This window comes from Tenrec ecaudatus, chromosome 17 (assembly GCF_050624435.1).
Source record: "Tenrec ecaudatus isolate mTenEca1 chromosome 17, mTenEca1.hap1, whole genome shotgun sequence".
Taxonomy (NCBI): domain Eukaryota; kingdom Metazoa; phylum Chordata; class Mammalia; order Afrosoricida; family Tenrecidae; genus Tenrec; species Tenrec ecaudatus.
The window spans coordinates 58829652-58846738 of NC_134546.1; the positions used below are offsets into that span (position 1 = coordinate 58829652).

Sequence of the window (17087 nt, forward strand, 5' to 3'; positions counted from 1 at the left end):
ATAGTGGGAGGTGGGGAGAAAGGAAGTCGTGTTAACAAACCCAGGGACAAGGGAACAACAAGTGATCCAAACTGGTGGTGAGGTGGGTGTGGGAGACCTGGTAGGGCATGATTAAGGTTAATGTAACAAAGAGGTATTGCTGACTGAACGTGATAGTGGGACAGTAGGAAAGTCAAGGGAAATAGAGGTAAGAGCTGGGAGGGCATTTATGGAGGTCTAGACAAAGACATGTACATATGCAATTATATATGTGAGGATGGGGAAATAGATCTATGTGCCTATATTTATAGGTTTAGTATTAAGGTTTAGTATTAAGGTAGCAGAAGGACATTGGGCCTCGACTCAAGTACTCCCTCAATGCAAGAATACTTTCTTCTATTAAATTGGCATTCTATGATGCTCACCTTCCCGACACAACTTCGGAAGACAAAGTGGGTGCATAAGCAAATATGGTGAAGAAAGCTGATGGTGCACAGCTATCAAAAGATATAACACGTGGCATCTTAAAAGCTTGAGGGTAAATAAGCAGCCATCTAGCTCAGAAACAACAAAGCCCGCATGGAAGAATACAACAGCCTGTGTGATCACGAGGTGCTAAAGGAATCAGTTATTAGGCATCATAGAACAAAAAATCATACCATTGGGTGCACACCTCTATGATACAATCGCTTAGGACAAATGGGTGCATAAGTGAATGTGGCGAAGAAAGCTGATGGTGCCCAGCTATCAAAAGGTATAGTGTCTGGGGTCTTAAAGGCTTGCAGGTAAACAAGCAGCCATCTAGCTCAAAAGCAACAAAGCCCACATGGAAGAAGCACACCAGCCTGTACGATCACGAGGTGTCGAAGGGATCAGGTATAAGGCATCATCAGAACAACAACAACAACAAATTATCATAGTGAATGAGGGGGGTAGTGCAGAGTGGAGACCCAAAGTCCATTTGTTGGCCACTGGCGATCCCCTTGCAGAGGGATCTAGGGGAGGAGACGAGCCAGTCAAGGTGCGATGTAGCAATGATGAAAAATACAACTTTCCTCTAGTTCCTAAATGCTTCCTCTACGCCCCCTCCACCTGCCCCACTATCATGATGCGAATTCTACTTTGCAAGTCTGGCTAGATCAGAGGATGTACACTGGTACAGATAGGAACTGGAAACACAGGGAATCCAGGGTGGATGATATCTTCAGGACCAATGATGTGAGTGGTGATACTGGGAGGGTAGAGGGAGGGTGGGTTGCTAAGAGGGAACTGATTACAAGGCTCTACATGTGACCTCCTCCCTGGGGTACAGACAACAGAAAAGTGGGTGAAGGGAGACATCAGACAGGGCAAGATATGACAAAATAGTAATTTATAAATTATCAAGGGCTTATGAGGGAAGGGAGAGGAGGGGAATAATGAGCTGATGCCAGGGGCTTAGGTGGAGAGCAAATGTTTTTAGAATGATGAGGGCAATGAATGTTCAGATGTACTTTACACAATGGATATATGTATGGATTGTGATAAGAATTGTATGAACCCCTAATAAAATGATTAAAAAAACCAAATAGCAATGGGAGTATTATCACCATGAGGGTGCAGGGGGAGAGGCACGAAAAGGGAACTGCTAACAACGATGGACATACCCTCCAGTGAGCGGGATGAATCACAGAAATGTGAGTGAAAGAATACAGTGGACGGCGTAAGGTCTGAACATTATAATATAGAATTTATTAAAAGGTCATGAGGGTGGGAGTATGGGGGAAGGCGGGAAAAAAGAGGAGCTATCAAAGGGTTCAAATAGAAAGACAATGCTTTGAAATGATGATGGCAACATGTATACAAGTTCACTTGATATAATTGATTTATGAATTGTTATAATATCTGTAAGAGTCCCCAATAAAATGTTTTTTTTTTTTTAAGTGACAGTCTTGGAAAGCCACAGGGGCAGCACTGCCTTACAGAGCTGCAATGAGTCTGAATCGACTTGATGGCAGGCAGCAAGTGGCACTATTGGGCAAGCCCGGGATCATTAACCACCAAGTGGGCGGTTCAAGCCCACCGGCCTTGTGCAGAAGACAGATTAAGCTGTGTACTCCAGAAAAGACTTACAGCCTCAAAAGCCCATCAGTGCTGAACTGACTCGAGGAGTTGAACTGACTCAATGGCATTTATCCAGTTTAAAAAGGGGGACTTGTTAAAAATGTTCCACACCAAAGAATGAAAGAAGAGAGAGACTGAAGAGAAGAATGAATTATAAACTAATCCTGTAATAAAGCAGCGAGCTCACCGGAAAGGGTTGAAACTGATGGAACACTCCAGGTTTTGCCTGTGGGTCATAAACTAGATTATGGGGGTAATAATTTCTAAAACTTTATTTTGGGGGAGGCAGGGTTAGGGATAATGTTGCATCAAATAGTTATGTCTGAATTAGTCATTCTCATATGGGGGTGGCAGTGCAGTGATCCCCAAATATAGCACTGAATGGCACAGTAAGCTCCTCTGAAGAGAATTAAAAAAATAATAATAAAATACAGATCCTGAGCCTGGTCCCAAATCCACTGGAGCAGATTACCCAGCAGTGAATCAGAGGCTGTATTTTTAAAGCTTCCAAGGTTTTTTTGGTTTTGTTTTGTTTTGGGTTTTTTTTTTTTTGGTGTGTGCGTATGTGTGTAGCCTCTTTAGAAAAAAACACTCAAAAAGGGGCCAGCTGTGAGCATGCCTGTTGAGTCCATGGTCTTCCCTCTCCGTCCTCCCCAATGCTCTATGAAGTGACTGGACATGAAACTATGGAAATACCCACAGCAGAACTGGAAACTGGGAACAGTTCCATGAGCAGACCAGAGCACTAAGGAATTTTAGGAAGATACAAAGCAGATGGAATCAGTAAAACCCCAAATCGCTGAAGAACCTGACATGAGCAGGGTCATTACAGTGTAAAGGAAGTGTTGCCAGAGGCACCTGATACCATTTCCTAGAGTGCTGGGAGATGTGGATCAGTTTTCTAGCTCAGAAAGATGTAGTAACAGTTTTTTTCCTGCTCTTTCCATGGGTGGTCAACTTCCATATAGTTCTCGGTTTGAAAATATTAAGACGGGTAGTGTTCTCGGTGAGTTTGGGTGGCTAAGATGAGTAAGGGGCCCCAGTTCCCAAAAGACAAGCTGCCTGGACAGTAACTAAACCTGTTGCCATGAGTCAGTTCTAACTTACTTAGGATGGCCCTGTTGGACAGTAGAGCCGTCCCATAGGGTGTCCAAGGCTGTAAATCTTATGGAAGCAGACTGCTTGGAGCTAGCTCGCCACCATAGGCTTAACTACTGTGCCACCACTATCCCTTCCTTGACTGCATCCTATAGGAAAACCCAATTGGGTAAAGATCTGCCTTGCTCCAAATTTCCCATCAACACAGACAGATTCTGTACTCAGAATCTGCATTCATGGTGATTTTTAACTTACGGTGAAGAAACAAATCTAAACTGTCCATCGCGAATGATAAAAAGAAAGAAACAAGGGTATTCAGTGCTTTGTTCAGCTTAAGAACAAACACAAATACTAGCACCTCCAACAAAAGTAAATAATGTGCTTGACAAACCTTAAAATGATGAGATCTAATACTTTTGAGATGCCTGAATATATCTTATCCACAAAACAAGAATAAACAACTAAGTACTATATACACTCAAACTACTTGGAAACTAGGTGAGATAGTTTATTGAGCCACCCTGGCCAATAAACACAGGTGGGATTAATTGAAGGGCGGAGAGATAAGTGGCTTGGTGAGCCTCGTCTTTCTTGTCTCTCGCTCTTTAATCATTGGACCAGTGTGCAGCTGCCTTGCTTGTTCTGTGCCTCAATTTAAAGGGCACCCTACCTGTGGGACGCCTAGCCTGTGGACTGTGTTGCTGTAAGTTGAGGTCCCTTTAAGACCACACGAATGAAATTTACATCTCCAGAGCTGAGGACAGGCAGCTGGTGACCTGCCTTGCTGTTTGCTGCCTGTGCTGGGATAGCCTAGCTCTCTCTCCCTACAGAGGACTATCCGACGGCCCTCAAGACTTGAAGGACTTGCCAGTGTCTCACAACTCTCTCACGGGAGTGAGTCGCACTGAGCCATTTGTACTGCTTTATAATTTAACTGTTCATTTCTTGTATTATATAGCTATCTGTTTATAATTGAACTGTTCATTTCTTGTGTTATATATCTATCTTTATATCTATCTATCTATCTATCTATATATATTTATCAGCAATCTGGTTTTATCTCTCTAGAGAACCCTGTCTAACACACTAGGATTATGAATGCCAAGAGAAATAAAATAATGGAGAATACATAGGGCTGAAGAGGGAATAAGATATAACTATCACCTTAGGTCATCTAATTAGTCACTGCATATTTCTCTTGAGGTTACAATCACAGGGCTTTGGTGTGGACCCCTTGGGTACTCCATGGCTTACAGGAGGGTCGAAGATTAGTGGGGGCAGAGGTGGATAGGAGAGGGTCGGATTTGCATTGAGCTTGCCAAATCTACTTTGCCCATCTTGTTCCCCTACCTGGAATGTCCAACCATCCATCATTAAGACCTACTTTGCACTTAGAGCTCAGCTCTGGAACCATCATCCTCTGGGAAGGGCTTCCTTGACATCCCTTTCCCAGGCTGTGCTCTGCTAATATCTTTACATATACCACCACTAACTTTAAACACATTGGCCTGTAAGTACTTATTTGGGCTCTGTCTTCCTCATTAGACTCTGAATGCTCTGAAGGGTATTCAACAGGAGCACTAGTTCTGTTTCGATATATAGAAATGGATATATGTTATCCATTTTCTAAATATATCTTGCATGTCTGTTGATGGAACTAAATGCATTGTTCTACTGTCTCTAGGAAAACATACAAAAAAGGTTCTAACCACTAAGTCAACCAGATGGTCAACTCATTATGAAATCTAGGTACATAGTCGTCATCACAGGGTGATGTTAGACTTCACAGGGTGTCATCACAGTTTAGAACTTTCTGAACAGCCACAGGGCACCTTAGAGTTAGGCACAGAGATAAACAGATCACTAAGAACCCAACAATTTGGTTGAAACTTATGAAGCTGTACTATGTAACAATCAACAGACTTTGTCCCACCAACATGGGTGGATATATATATATATATATATAGCTGAATGTTTTCATTTGCAGGATGTCAGCAGAAGGTTTCCCAAAGGGAGCTCTGAAAGTACTTTCAACCTTATCCTGCTGCTTCATAAGTCCGATGCTCCAGAGAGGCTCATGAACTACATACTGAAGCAACTCCACGGTGTCAGTCCCACGGCAAGAAATGATTGCAATCAGTACCGACCACCTGAAATCCCAGCAAGTTGAGATGTTTGTGGCTTTACTACAGTTCACATCATCATTTTTATGACCTGTTCCTGTGACTTTCCCCCTCTTAGACCCAATATATTCTGTATCTCTTGGGCCACTTGATTCAATAGGGCAGAAAAAGTACTTAGCCTCAAAAGCAGATCAGCTGGAAACACGAGAGGAGACTAAATGGACTCAATGAGAGTGTTTATGGGGCTCAACAGAATAAAAATCTTGAGATAGTTGATTTGCTTTATCTCAATTTCTTGAGCAATTATGCTTTTAAAATAAAATTATATAGACAACCCCTGTATAAAATTCTATATTGAATTATAATTAAATATTAAATTAAATCAAATTATTAAATTAATTTAAAGAAACAAACTTTAAAAAATATTTAAATTAATATATATACACACACATATATATTTGCTCACCCAGCAAAAGAAAGACATGATTAATAGAAGTACTATATATATCTAAAGTATATATATACATATCTATATATTAATAAAAAGTATTAGATATAGTATTTCTATTAATCCTATCTTTCTTTTGCTGGGTGAGTGAAACTTCTTTTCACACTGGGGAGAAAATGTCCTCAACACAAGTACAAAGCCATGTCCCCTATGGAGCCGTGAGTTCAGAAGCTCGGGATCCTGGGGGCTGGCTGATGGACAGAATAGCCTTTACAGGGGCAGTCCCCAGGTCTGTGTAAACGCCAGAACTGAAGCCTGACATGTAACCTGTAGTGACATATACCAATCCCTATAAAGTCAATGGTATTAAATACTCTATGTATATGCAATGGTTAATAATAAATAGGTGCTACCTTTGAGGCTTGAATCAAGGCAGTATTATTACTCTATTAATATGTTATGGATGTTTGGAAGTAATTAATTCCTATTAATGTTTCCACGCATGGAAAGATACACTATGTCCCCTAAGACAAACATTTGACAAACTGACTTTGGAAACAAACTGTACCAAGCTGTTGTAATTCCCCCGTACAAATTCCATTTGCAGACAGATTCTGGAATTACTTGTCCATAAAACAGGGGTTGTCTACTCTAGTCTATAGCGCTCTCTGAATCATTCCCCATAAACAGGATGAGAAATAAGACAAGTATCCCGTTTCTATCATAAAAGCTAGTGTTTCACACATGAGATATGCTAATGAGCATTAACAGTCTTTAGGCAGAAATGTCTGAAGGAAAAGTGGTAAGTCTTCTAGTGTCGTTGGAAAGAAACCTATCCTTCCTCTACAAGATGCGCAGCTGGACCACTGCCCTCCAACATAAACCAGGAAACACATGAAAAGCTTTCAGGGAACTTCTGATATTTTCTAACTACAGGGGAAAAAAAGAGAGTATTTTCTTTGAAATGATGCCTCTAGGTAAAGCTCACCATCTGGATATAATCTCTTTTTCAGAGAAATACTACAGGGAGATGGGGTTAATACTTAAAGGCTGATAGAGGATGGGAAATATGCAAACAGGAAAAACACAAAAACTAGGTTGGTTTTAGTAATCAGAAGCCTTGACCCCGAGTATAAGAAGAGCTAGGCTGTAAACTCTGGGTATACTTAACTGCATTCTTATGGTCTCATAAAAACTGGTTTAAGGGACAGTTTTGAAAGTGAAAGCAAGAATTTAGAAGTAGTTCCAAAGCCTCCTTAGAACCACAGGGGTGGGGGGAGGGGAAGAGTAGGGTCCCTTGCATGTGGAAGTCGGACTGCCTGGCTCAGCCACAGCTCTGCAATCTTCCACATGGACACTGACGGGGACATTGCCACCACAGAAAGGGTAACGTACTTTAAACTCCGCGAAGCAAAATGAATCTACAGATTCGAATGCCATGTCCTCACAGCATTACAGAAGGACGCTGAGTTAGAGGGTGGCTGTGAACTAATTAGCAAGTGGCATGGTGGCGAATATAGCCCTCTGGATTAAAATAACTTAGTAGCGAGGCACATTTTATATGAAAATCTATGAAAGAGGGTCTAATTGAACAGACTAGCGCAGTAACGTCAAACAAAGGACTGCAAACTGGACGGTGACACCCTCCTGTACAGGCGTCTGAGAGAAGGGCAACCCGCGAGCACAATTAAATCAAAAGCACAGGCTAGCCTCATTGCATCATTCTGATTCACCCACGAGCCTGGTCTCCCACCAACAACTTTGTCCTAATACGGTCCTGTCGTTTGCCAATTTAAAATGTTCCACGTCAATACCGCTCACCCAGCATTTCGAGTTCAATTTAGAAGCCACACAATCAAGTTATAAAGACAGGACAGGCCACTTACCTAGAGATATTGTTAAAGCTGAGAAAGAGACGTTGGAGGCAGGGCAGGTTATCCACATCTCTCTAGAAGGAAACAGAAAGCAAAAATAGATCAGCCGAAAGGAAAAAAAGGTAGCGGAGTCTTCATGCTCAGCTGATGAAATACAGCTTTGTGGCTTCTGTTTCACTGAAGCCTTGCGACAGCATTGATTTCTACCGGGCGCGAAGCTTCACTCTGCTCCACTGCAGTCTCTCTGGGAGGGTTTCAGGGCATCCGCAGCACCAGCTGCACCACTCCGGAGGTAAGAAGCGCGGAGGGAACACGGCGAGATGCTGCCGCTAGCCTCTTTAAGCATGCTTTTGGGAAAGAAGCCAAGATGCTTCTTCAGCATTTCAACTGTAGCCCAGAGATAGGAGGACCAAACAAGTCACTTTGAAAAGAAGACCGTTCAAAAGATTTCTGTTTTACATTTATGTAATTAGCTTTCCGAACAGGAGTGAGAATCTCAAAGCCATTTATTTCACTGTTCTCAAACCCTTGCCATCTACTCCTCAGTTACAAATGAACTGATAGATACCTACTACGGTGTTCCCCTGCCCCCTCCCTCATAACACTAACAGTGGACCAGAGTCCCTGGGTGCCACTTAAGGGCACTGTGTGGGCAATTTCTAATCTAAGCTATTATCAAGAGGTCCTTGCAAACCTGGTCAGGAACGGGAGAAAAATGTAAAGCAAAATTCACAATCACAAAAAAAGACAGGACTTATCAGTCTAATAAAGACTGGTGGAATCCCCAGGACTGAGGCCCTTTGTGTTAGTCTAGGTACATTAGAGAAACAAATCCACAGAAAACATCCCAACCCCGTGCTGCCCAAGCCCACAAGTCCAACATTAACCCATATGTCCAACACCAATCCACAAAGTCCTCCTCCATCTCACAACACACACTATGATGCCGACTGCAGGAGGAAAGCTGAATCAGTGAACATGTAAACATCTCAGCACTAGCAGGGGTCTCTACACGGCTGCTCCAGCACCTAGGGCTAGATCGGGGGAAGTCCATGTGGCTTTTCCTTGGGGATGTCTTGCAGGAAATGAGCCTTGCCAGGGAAATGGCTAAGGCAGCTGCACCCTGGTCCCGACCATCAGAAAGCAAGAGACCTGAGACCTCAAAGGGCAAGGCTCACCCAGCCATTTACCTCCCCACCCTTCAACTAACCCCACCTGTGTTTATAGGCCAGGTAAACACAATAAACTGCCCTCACCGTTAGATAATCTTTGAGCCTGGCACTGAATGCACCCCAAGGGGGATCACCCTACAGCCAAACAACAGACAGGCCAATAGCGTGGAGCCTTGTGAGGAACATTTAAGGGAGCATTTGCTGCAAAACAAAGCTCACAGGCAGGAAGGGACAAGAAAGAAGGTGGAGTGGATACTGGGAAACCAGGAAGGAAGCAGGAAGAGGGCTGTCCCATCTATGCTACAAAACACAATGGTTATGAATTGTGGAAATAGAAACTAAATGCTCCATAAACTTTCATCCAAACCCCAATCCCCCAAACTCCATCAACCAGGTTCTTGCAACTGGAAATCTGCCCCAATTTATTTAGGTTCAGCACCCCAAAGTGAACCACTGCTGCCTTAGCAAACATTGAAATGCCTAAAGCTACTTAATTTCAGAAAAAGACATAAACCTTCTGGAAAGCACATATTGTATGTTGGAATAACAGAATCATAACAGGAAGTTTAATAATTATTCTATCTACAACCTCATTATTCTCATGAGAAAAAGTGATTAGTCTAGGTGGTCCCAGGGGCAGGGGAAGTGAAGGGGTTGGGAATTTCCCAGGATTCAACTGTCCTGGAGGCTAAGAGAGGGCAAGATCCCAGTTATCCTGACTTTCAGTGTTCTGCTTTTAAAATATAACACACTGCCGCCTTTCCTTTAACCCTATAATGCCTGCATTTTTAATTTCAGGGGAAATTTTTTTTTGTTTTTATTCTTTACTTTCATAGTTATCAGTATATATTAATATATACATTTTAATTAAGTGTTATGAAATTGTGACTCTCAGTATTATAGGGATAAAATACCTTTCCTTTTTAAAGGCAATTCAATTTATATGTATATACATATATATGTAAATAAAGATATTTTATATCTTATTGTGGTCAATATTTAAACATACAGCAACATTCATATTACTGTTTCCATAGGCCATCATTTCTTCCTCTCTTTTCAAATGAGCATTTCCAAGCCCACATTGCTTTAAAATAGACATGCTCAGCTTTTCTAAAAGTTGTCCATTAATTTATTTTAAAATATTATTATATAAAAGAAATGTTCAAGCAACAGAGTCATGGTGGAGCCACTTCTTCCAAGTTTGGGCCAGAAGTCTTGCACAGGAGCAGGGGACCCGGCACCCTCCAACCTCTTCTCAGTGCCTCATGGTCCAAGCAGTTCAAAAGGAATGCTTTTGCCCATGAGCAACACACTGGCTTCGCATACCAATTCATGTGACATTACCTACCACGGTCAGATCCATTCCCCAAAGACTGTTCCCCAGTTAGAAGGCAGTGATTTTGAGAACTTTTCAACCTGCTCAAGTAAGAGGACGATGGAAAACAGCCACCTTCCCTCCGCAGATAGCAGGCTCATCTCGCTGGCTATCGTGCTCAGATATTGCCAGATATGAATGGGGCCAGGGCTCATTTATTCCAGAAACCTACTTCTTTTTTCTTCTGTTTTGTTTTGTTTGCCCCAGCAGAAATGAAAGCTGGTTTCTCATCTACTCTCAAGCAATATGAAGTCACAGCAGAATTGAAAGCTCCCTCTGTACTCTTTGGGATCCCTTCAACCAAATTCTCCCCACCCACTTCAGACATTTCTGGGCAAAAGCAGAAATGCTGCTGCCAGCGCTCTGGGAGCCCACTCCCCTTGCAGTGAAGCCGGCTTGAAACGATCACACTGAGCTCTCGGAGAACCCACCACGGCCTTCAGAGACTGCACCTACTTTCATGACACAACTACTTCTGCATTAAGATCCAACTTCATGGTTGGCTCTCATTGTAAGAAAAAAATTAACATGTATCCAGCTTCATTATAGAGACTAATATTCATGAAACAAAACTTCAGCCAAACACCTGATTCTAAAATTATGAACTGTGCTACCCCCAATGAAATGCTTTGACTTCCTCTCAAAAGATCTTCACAGCACCACGCTGCATGAACTACACATCAATTAAACTGTTACAATGAAACGATACACTCAGGCCTGCTTGAACAACTGAAAATCACAAGTTTTCCAGAACTTTAGAAATTAAAATACAAACATTATTGTTGCTCCAAATTTCATACCTGTATGAAAAATTGTAATTTAACTTTTCTAACGTTTCTGAGGGATGCTTTTGTTAGGACACTCTAGCACTATACCAGACAAAAGAAAACATATTCATCCTATCAATTACCTATGTATAACTGTTTTTTTAACAGGGGCAAAAAACCCCAAGCTCGTTTAAAGCTACCAGGGGATGGGTCCTCTAATACGGGAGAGTGAACCAAAGAAGGAGGTGATTCAAGACCAGGAAGTGGGATTCACCATCCTGGTCATCCAGGTCATCCAGGGGAACAATACCACAGAGAGCACCTGGGCAGCAGGCTTCCGGAAACCAGACACACGGGCTATTTCCAAGGAGAGATTACCTGATGTCTGTGCCCCCTCAGAGAAGAATTTTAGAGTTCTGTGGGCAAGTTTGGCTTGTTGATTAATGATCGTTAGACCCACCTATTGTCACTGAGTCCATTCAGACTCTGAAGGACCCTGGACAGTGTCACCCAAACTGCCAGCCTTCACTGCAGCAGACCTCTTCATCTTTCTTCCTCGGAGAGGTGGGGGTGGCAATGCCAACGTCATGGTCAGCAGCCCAATGCCCACCCTACAGTTCCACCAGGGCCCTTTAAGAGCCACAAAAAGTTAGAGGGAATGCTCAGTTAATGGGGAAAGTGAGTGACTACTCCCAGGGAAAACAAAGTTTAATAGCATGGCCCAAGCCTCATTTTGAAGACCTTCCCTACAGCTCCAGCAACCCTAATCGATTATAGCATACATTCATTTTTTATTTTTTAATTTAAATCATTCATGTTGTCCAATGGCATTAAGACAGGCAAGATAACAAATCCTGACAATAAAAACAACAGAACAAATGGTTCCAGGAGGACAAGGGAGAGGAGGAGATGCGGGGGAAAGGCCGGGGAGCCAACAAACCCAGGGACAAGGGAACAACAAGAGATCTAAAACCGATGATGAGGAGGACCTAGACTGCCTGGTGGGGTTACATCAAGTGCAATGTAGCCCAGAGGAAGTACAGCGAGCCGAATGAAGGTGATAGTAGGACAGGAGGAAACAGAGGCAAAGAACTGGGCAAAAGAACTAGGAGGCAAAGACATTTATAGAGGTATAAACACAGGCATGTACACATGTAAATATATTAATATAACAATAGGATATAAGTCTATGCACATATATTTATAGGTTAAGTATCAAGGTAGCAGACAGACATTAAACCTTTACTCAAGTCCTCCTTCAACACAAGAACACTTTGTTCTAATAGCCTGGCATTCGGTGTTGCTCACTTTTCTGAAGACAAAATGGGTGCATAAGCTAATGTGATGAACAAAGCTGATGGTGCCTGGCTATTAAAATATATTGCATCTGGGGTCTTAAAGGCTTGAAGTTAAACAAGTGGCCATCTAGCTGGGAAGCAACAAAGCCCACATGGAAGAAGCACACCAACCCGTGTGATCACAAGGTATCGATGGATCAGTTAGTTATCAGGCATCAGAAGACCCCAAACAAATAAACATTTCGATGTGAACAAGGGGGATTGAAGTAGAAACCTAAAGCCCATCTGTGGACAATTGGACATCCCCTCCCTGTTACAACAAAGGGAAGAGCCAGCCAGGGTGCAGCATAACTCCGATGAAACACACAACATTCCCCTAGTTCTTTAATACTTCCTCAACTCCCACTATCATGACCCCAGTTCTACCTTACAAATCTGACTGGAGCACAACATGTTCAGTGGTACCGATAAGAGCTCTTGACACACAGAATCCAGGACAGCTACACCCCTCAGGACCAATAATGAGATAGTGACACCATGAGGGTAGGAGGAAGGTGAGGGAAGAATGAGGAGGAAGGAGGAACTGATTGCAATGATTGACGTACAACACCCTCCCTGGTGTGTGTGTGTGTGTGTGTGTGTACAAGAGAAACATGGGTGAAGGGAGAAAGCGGATGGTGTAAAATATGAAAATAAAAATAATTTATAACTAATCAAGGGTTACAAGGATGGAATGGTGGGGGAGAGAAGGGAAAATAGAGAAGCTGATGCCAAGGGCTTAAGTAGAAAGAAAATGTTTTGGAAATGATGGTGACATATTACAAATGTGCTTTATACAATTGAGGTAAGGAATATTATAAGACCTGCACGAGCCCCCAGTAAAATTATTTATTTAAATTTTTTAATGTAAATTGCTCCATTTTCCATCCCAGACAATGAATAGTAAGTAGTATGTATTTAATACTTCTTGAATCTTACAATTAGTTCTTCCATCATGGCCATGCTGGATACTCACCTTCATGGAATGATCACTGAAGATAAGGGTACTACAACAAAGTGTGGTGAAGAAAGTAGATGGTGTCCAGGTATCAATCAGAATAGTGTCTGGGGTCTTAAAGGCTTGTATTCAAACAAGCGGCCATCTGAGAGAGGAGTCAACTGACTCCACACATAAGAAGCACACCAGGCTTGTGTGACCCAAAGATGAAATTACAAAATTCAAATATGGTGAAAAGTATCAGAGCTAGAATTATGAAGACCCAACATGGAAGGCTGTGGAGGACAGTGAAAGACCAACACCCATCTGCAACATCCACTGCCCCTCCTGGGGCTCAGAGCCGAGGGCCCTGGGATCTTAGACAAAGACCAGCAATTCTGAATGAGGTTGCCAAGGGACGGTCTGAAGTCCACACCACTGTAGGCACACTCTAGCCAAGGGCAAGAGGCCCAAACGACCTTATTATCAGGCAGAGACCACTGTCAAATCAAACGCAGGGCTTGGCCAGTTGACCTCCCTAAAGGCACGATCTGAAATTGTTCTAGGCAAAAGCATCTCTTAGATTGGTGGTTCTCAACCTGTGGGTTGCGATCCCTTTGGGGGTCGATCAACCCTTTCACAGGGATCGCCTAAGACCATCAAAAAACACATAAATCTTTCACAATATATAATTACATATTGCTTTGTGATTAATCACTATGATTTAGTTGTGTTTAATTATGTTCAATTTGTAACAATGAAAAAACATACCGCATATCACATATTTACATTACAATTCATAACAGTAGCAAAATTACAGTTATAAAGTAGCAACAAAATAATGTTATGGTTGAGGGTCACCACAACATGAACTATATTAAAGGGTCGGGGCATTAGGAGGGCTGAGAACCACTGTCTTAATTGTTCCATGACAGAAACTTCTTCCCTGGCTTCTTGAAAGTTGATGGGAGTCTTCTCTCTCTCACACATTGTTTCTATTTTTGTCTTTATACTGATAAGACCTGACCCTTACCACCTTAGTTCAAATTGTTTTTCATTGTTTTCTGTTGGTTTTCCCAACAGGGAGGCAGAGGAGGAGTGATGTACAATGGTGTTACAGGGAATGCAGAGGTGGAGGATGGATAGGGAAGGAAAGGGGATTGGGGGAGTGGATAATGAGGGAGGGAGGGGAGGGAACACGAGCGCTGATCCTGATTGCATAACTCATACTGAAGGGGACTTAACCATGGCACAGCAGATGCTCTAAGACAGGCGTGGTGGGGATAGTACAATTCTCCTTGATATGATTGAATGGATGAACTACTCAATTGTATGATAACTACAGTATGTGCCAATAAAACTGCTGGAAATAAAAACCATTGTAATTTTTTAAGCTGATAATATCCACCTTACATATAATTAATCTCAATCAAGTGTTTACATTGGTAGATAACATTAAGCCAGACCCACAAGAAAAATACCCTGAAAAGTACCCTCTAAGAGTTCTGGTGGTGTAATGGGCTGGGCAAGGTGAGCAGTTCACATCCATCTACCAGCCACTCCACGGGGCCAAGATGAGGCACCCTGCTCCAAAGCCCTGACTCTAGCCTGTGAATTGATTCAACCGCACTCGGGTTGGTCTGGGGCAGGGGGTATTTGTTGTGTTGTTGCTGTTATTTTGCCCTAAAACCGTGACAAAGACTCTGTTTAAGGGCAGTGTGCTTTTCCTCGCCAGTCGGTAAAAATCTCACCTTTGCTTGATCAGCGGGCTTGTTTTGGTACTATTTGGGGAGAGTCAGTGTGTGACAATCTGTTTCTCTGAAATGATGATATAATTATTTTTTAATGAAGGGAAAAGGAGGTGGAGGCTAAGGATAAGAAATTAAATCCCTCATTCTCTTTTGAGAAAAACTCAGCATATCATATCTATTTGGTTGTCAAACATGAAACACTCCCAACCTTTTCTTTTCTGGAGGCAACTATTTCACAGGTAGAAAATCTCTTCCCAAGGAACCACACTGCTAACATGCCCAAGATGAGAAAAGGAGATATGTAAAACACATGCAAATCGGACATGTTTATACCTTAGGAATTCTGTTCATGGTCTTCATCACATTGAACAAAACACGGTTGTGAGAATCTCATTCAAAACACTTTTTGAAGTAAGATTCAAAACCATTTTTCTCTTTGAAAACAATAATAAGAATAAAGAAAAACCAAGAATAAATGTAATCAAATGGCATACTACGAAGTTATGGAGAGGATTATAATTTTTTTTTTGCCATCATCATTTTCTTTTTTTATTATAATAATTATAATTTATATTTTAAAATTAATAAATCTTTTTATTGGGGCTCATAAAGCTGTTATCACACTCCGTACATACATTAATTGAGCAAAGCACCCTTATACATTAGTTGCACTCGTCATTCTCATAATTCACCTTCCACTTGGGTTCTTGGAATCATCTGTTTCTCTTTTTTCCCCCCTCCCCCTCCCTCCATGCACCCCTGTTCCCCCTGGTCCCTTGATAGTTTATAAATAATTATTATATCTTATCTTACACTCCCCGGCATCTCCCTCACCCGCCTCCCCATTGCCCATGTCCCAGAGAGGAGGTTATACATAGATCTCCAAGATCGGTTCTCCCTTTCTTTTTTTTTTTTAATGAATAAATCTTTTTATTGGGACTCATACAACTCTTATCACAATCCATACATACATCAATTGAGCAAAGCACCCTTATACATTCGTTGACCTCGTCCTTCTCAAAATTCGCCTTCCACTTGGGTTCCTGGAATCAGCTCGGTTTCCTTTTTTTTCCTCCTGCTCCCTCTCTGCTCCCCCCTTCCCTCTGTACCCTTAATAGTTTATAAATCATTATTTTATCTTATCTTTTTTTTTCTTCTTTTACATTTTATTAGGGACTCCAACAACTCTTACCACAATCCATACATATACATACATCAATTGTACAAAGCACACCCATACACTCCCTGTCCCAATCACTCTCAAGGCATTTGCTCTTCACCTAAGCCCCTTGCATCAGGTCCTCCTTTTTCCCCCCCCCTCCCTCCCTTTTCCCCCCTCCCTCCCTTTTCCCCCCTCCCTCATATGCCCTTGGTAATTTATACCTCGTTATTTTGTCATATCTTGCCCTATTCGGGGTCTCCCTTCCCCCCTTCTCTGCTGTCCCTCTCCCAGGGAAGAGGTCACATGTGGCTCCTTGTAATCAGTTCCCCCTTTCCAACCCACTCACCCTCCACTCTCCCAGCATCGTCCCTCACGCCCTTGGTCCTGGAGGTATCATCCACCCTGGATTCCCTGTATCTCCAACCCTCCTATGTACCAGTGTACAGCCTCTGTCCTATCCAGCCCTGCAAGGTAGAATTCGGATCATGGTAGTTGGGGGGAGGAAGCATCCAGGATCTGGGGGAAAGCTGTGTTCTTCATCGATACTACCTCACACCCTAATTAACCCATCTCCTCTCCTAAGCCCCTCTATGAGGGGATCTCCATTGGCTGACACTTGGGCCTTGGGTCTCCACTCTGCACTTCCCCCTTCATTTAATATAATATATATATACACATACATATATACATATACACATAAATACACATACATACACACACTTATAACTTTTTTTTTTTTGCATGATGCCTTATATCTGGTCCCTTGGGCACCTCGTGATCGCACTGGCCGGTGTGCTTCTTCCATGTGGGCTTATTTGTTTCTGAGCGAGATGGCCGCTTGTTCACCTTCAAGCCTTTAAGACCCCAGACACTATCTCTTTTGATAGCCGGGCACCATCAGCTTTCTTCACCACATTTGTTTATGCACCCATTTGTCTTCAGCGATCCTATCATGGAG

The 17087-nt window shown here is 42.4% G+C and overlaps 1 protein-coding gene across 3 annotated transcripts in view; it reads right to left on the bottom strand.

The window, feature by feature from the left end:
• The window catches only part of LRRC49 (leucine rich repeat containing 49), a 187750-nt gene that overhangs the window by 100139 nt on the left and 70524 nt on the right, over positions 1-17087 (bottom strand). For 2 of the 3 annotated variants that reach the window (XM_075535511.1, XM_075535512.1), the window contains one exon: positions 7638-7699. In XM_075535511.1, the coding sequence (XP_075391626.1) occupies positions 7638-7699 (62 nt within the window). Of the gene's footprint in view, positions 1-7637; positions 7700-7832; positions 7960-17087 lie in introns of those variants that run through there. The other variant, XM_075535513.1, reaches the window with a different exon arrangement.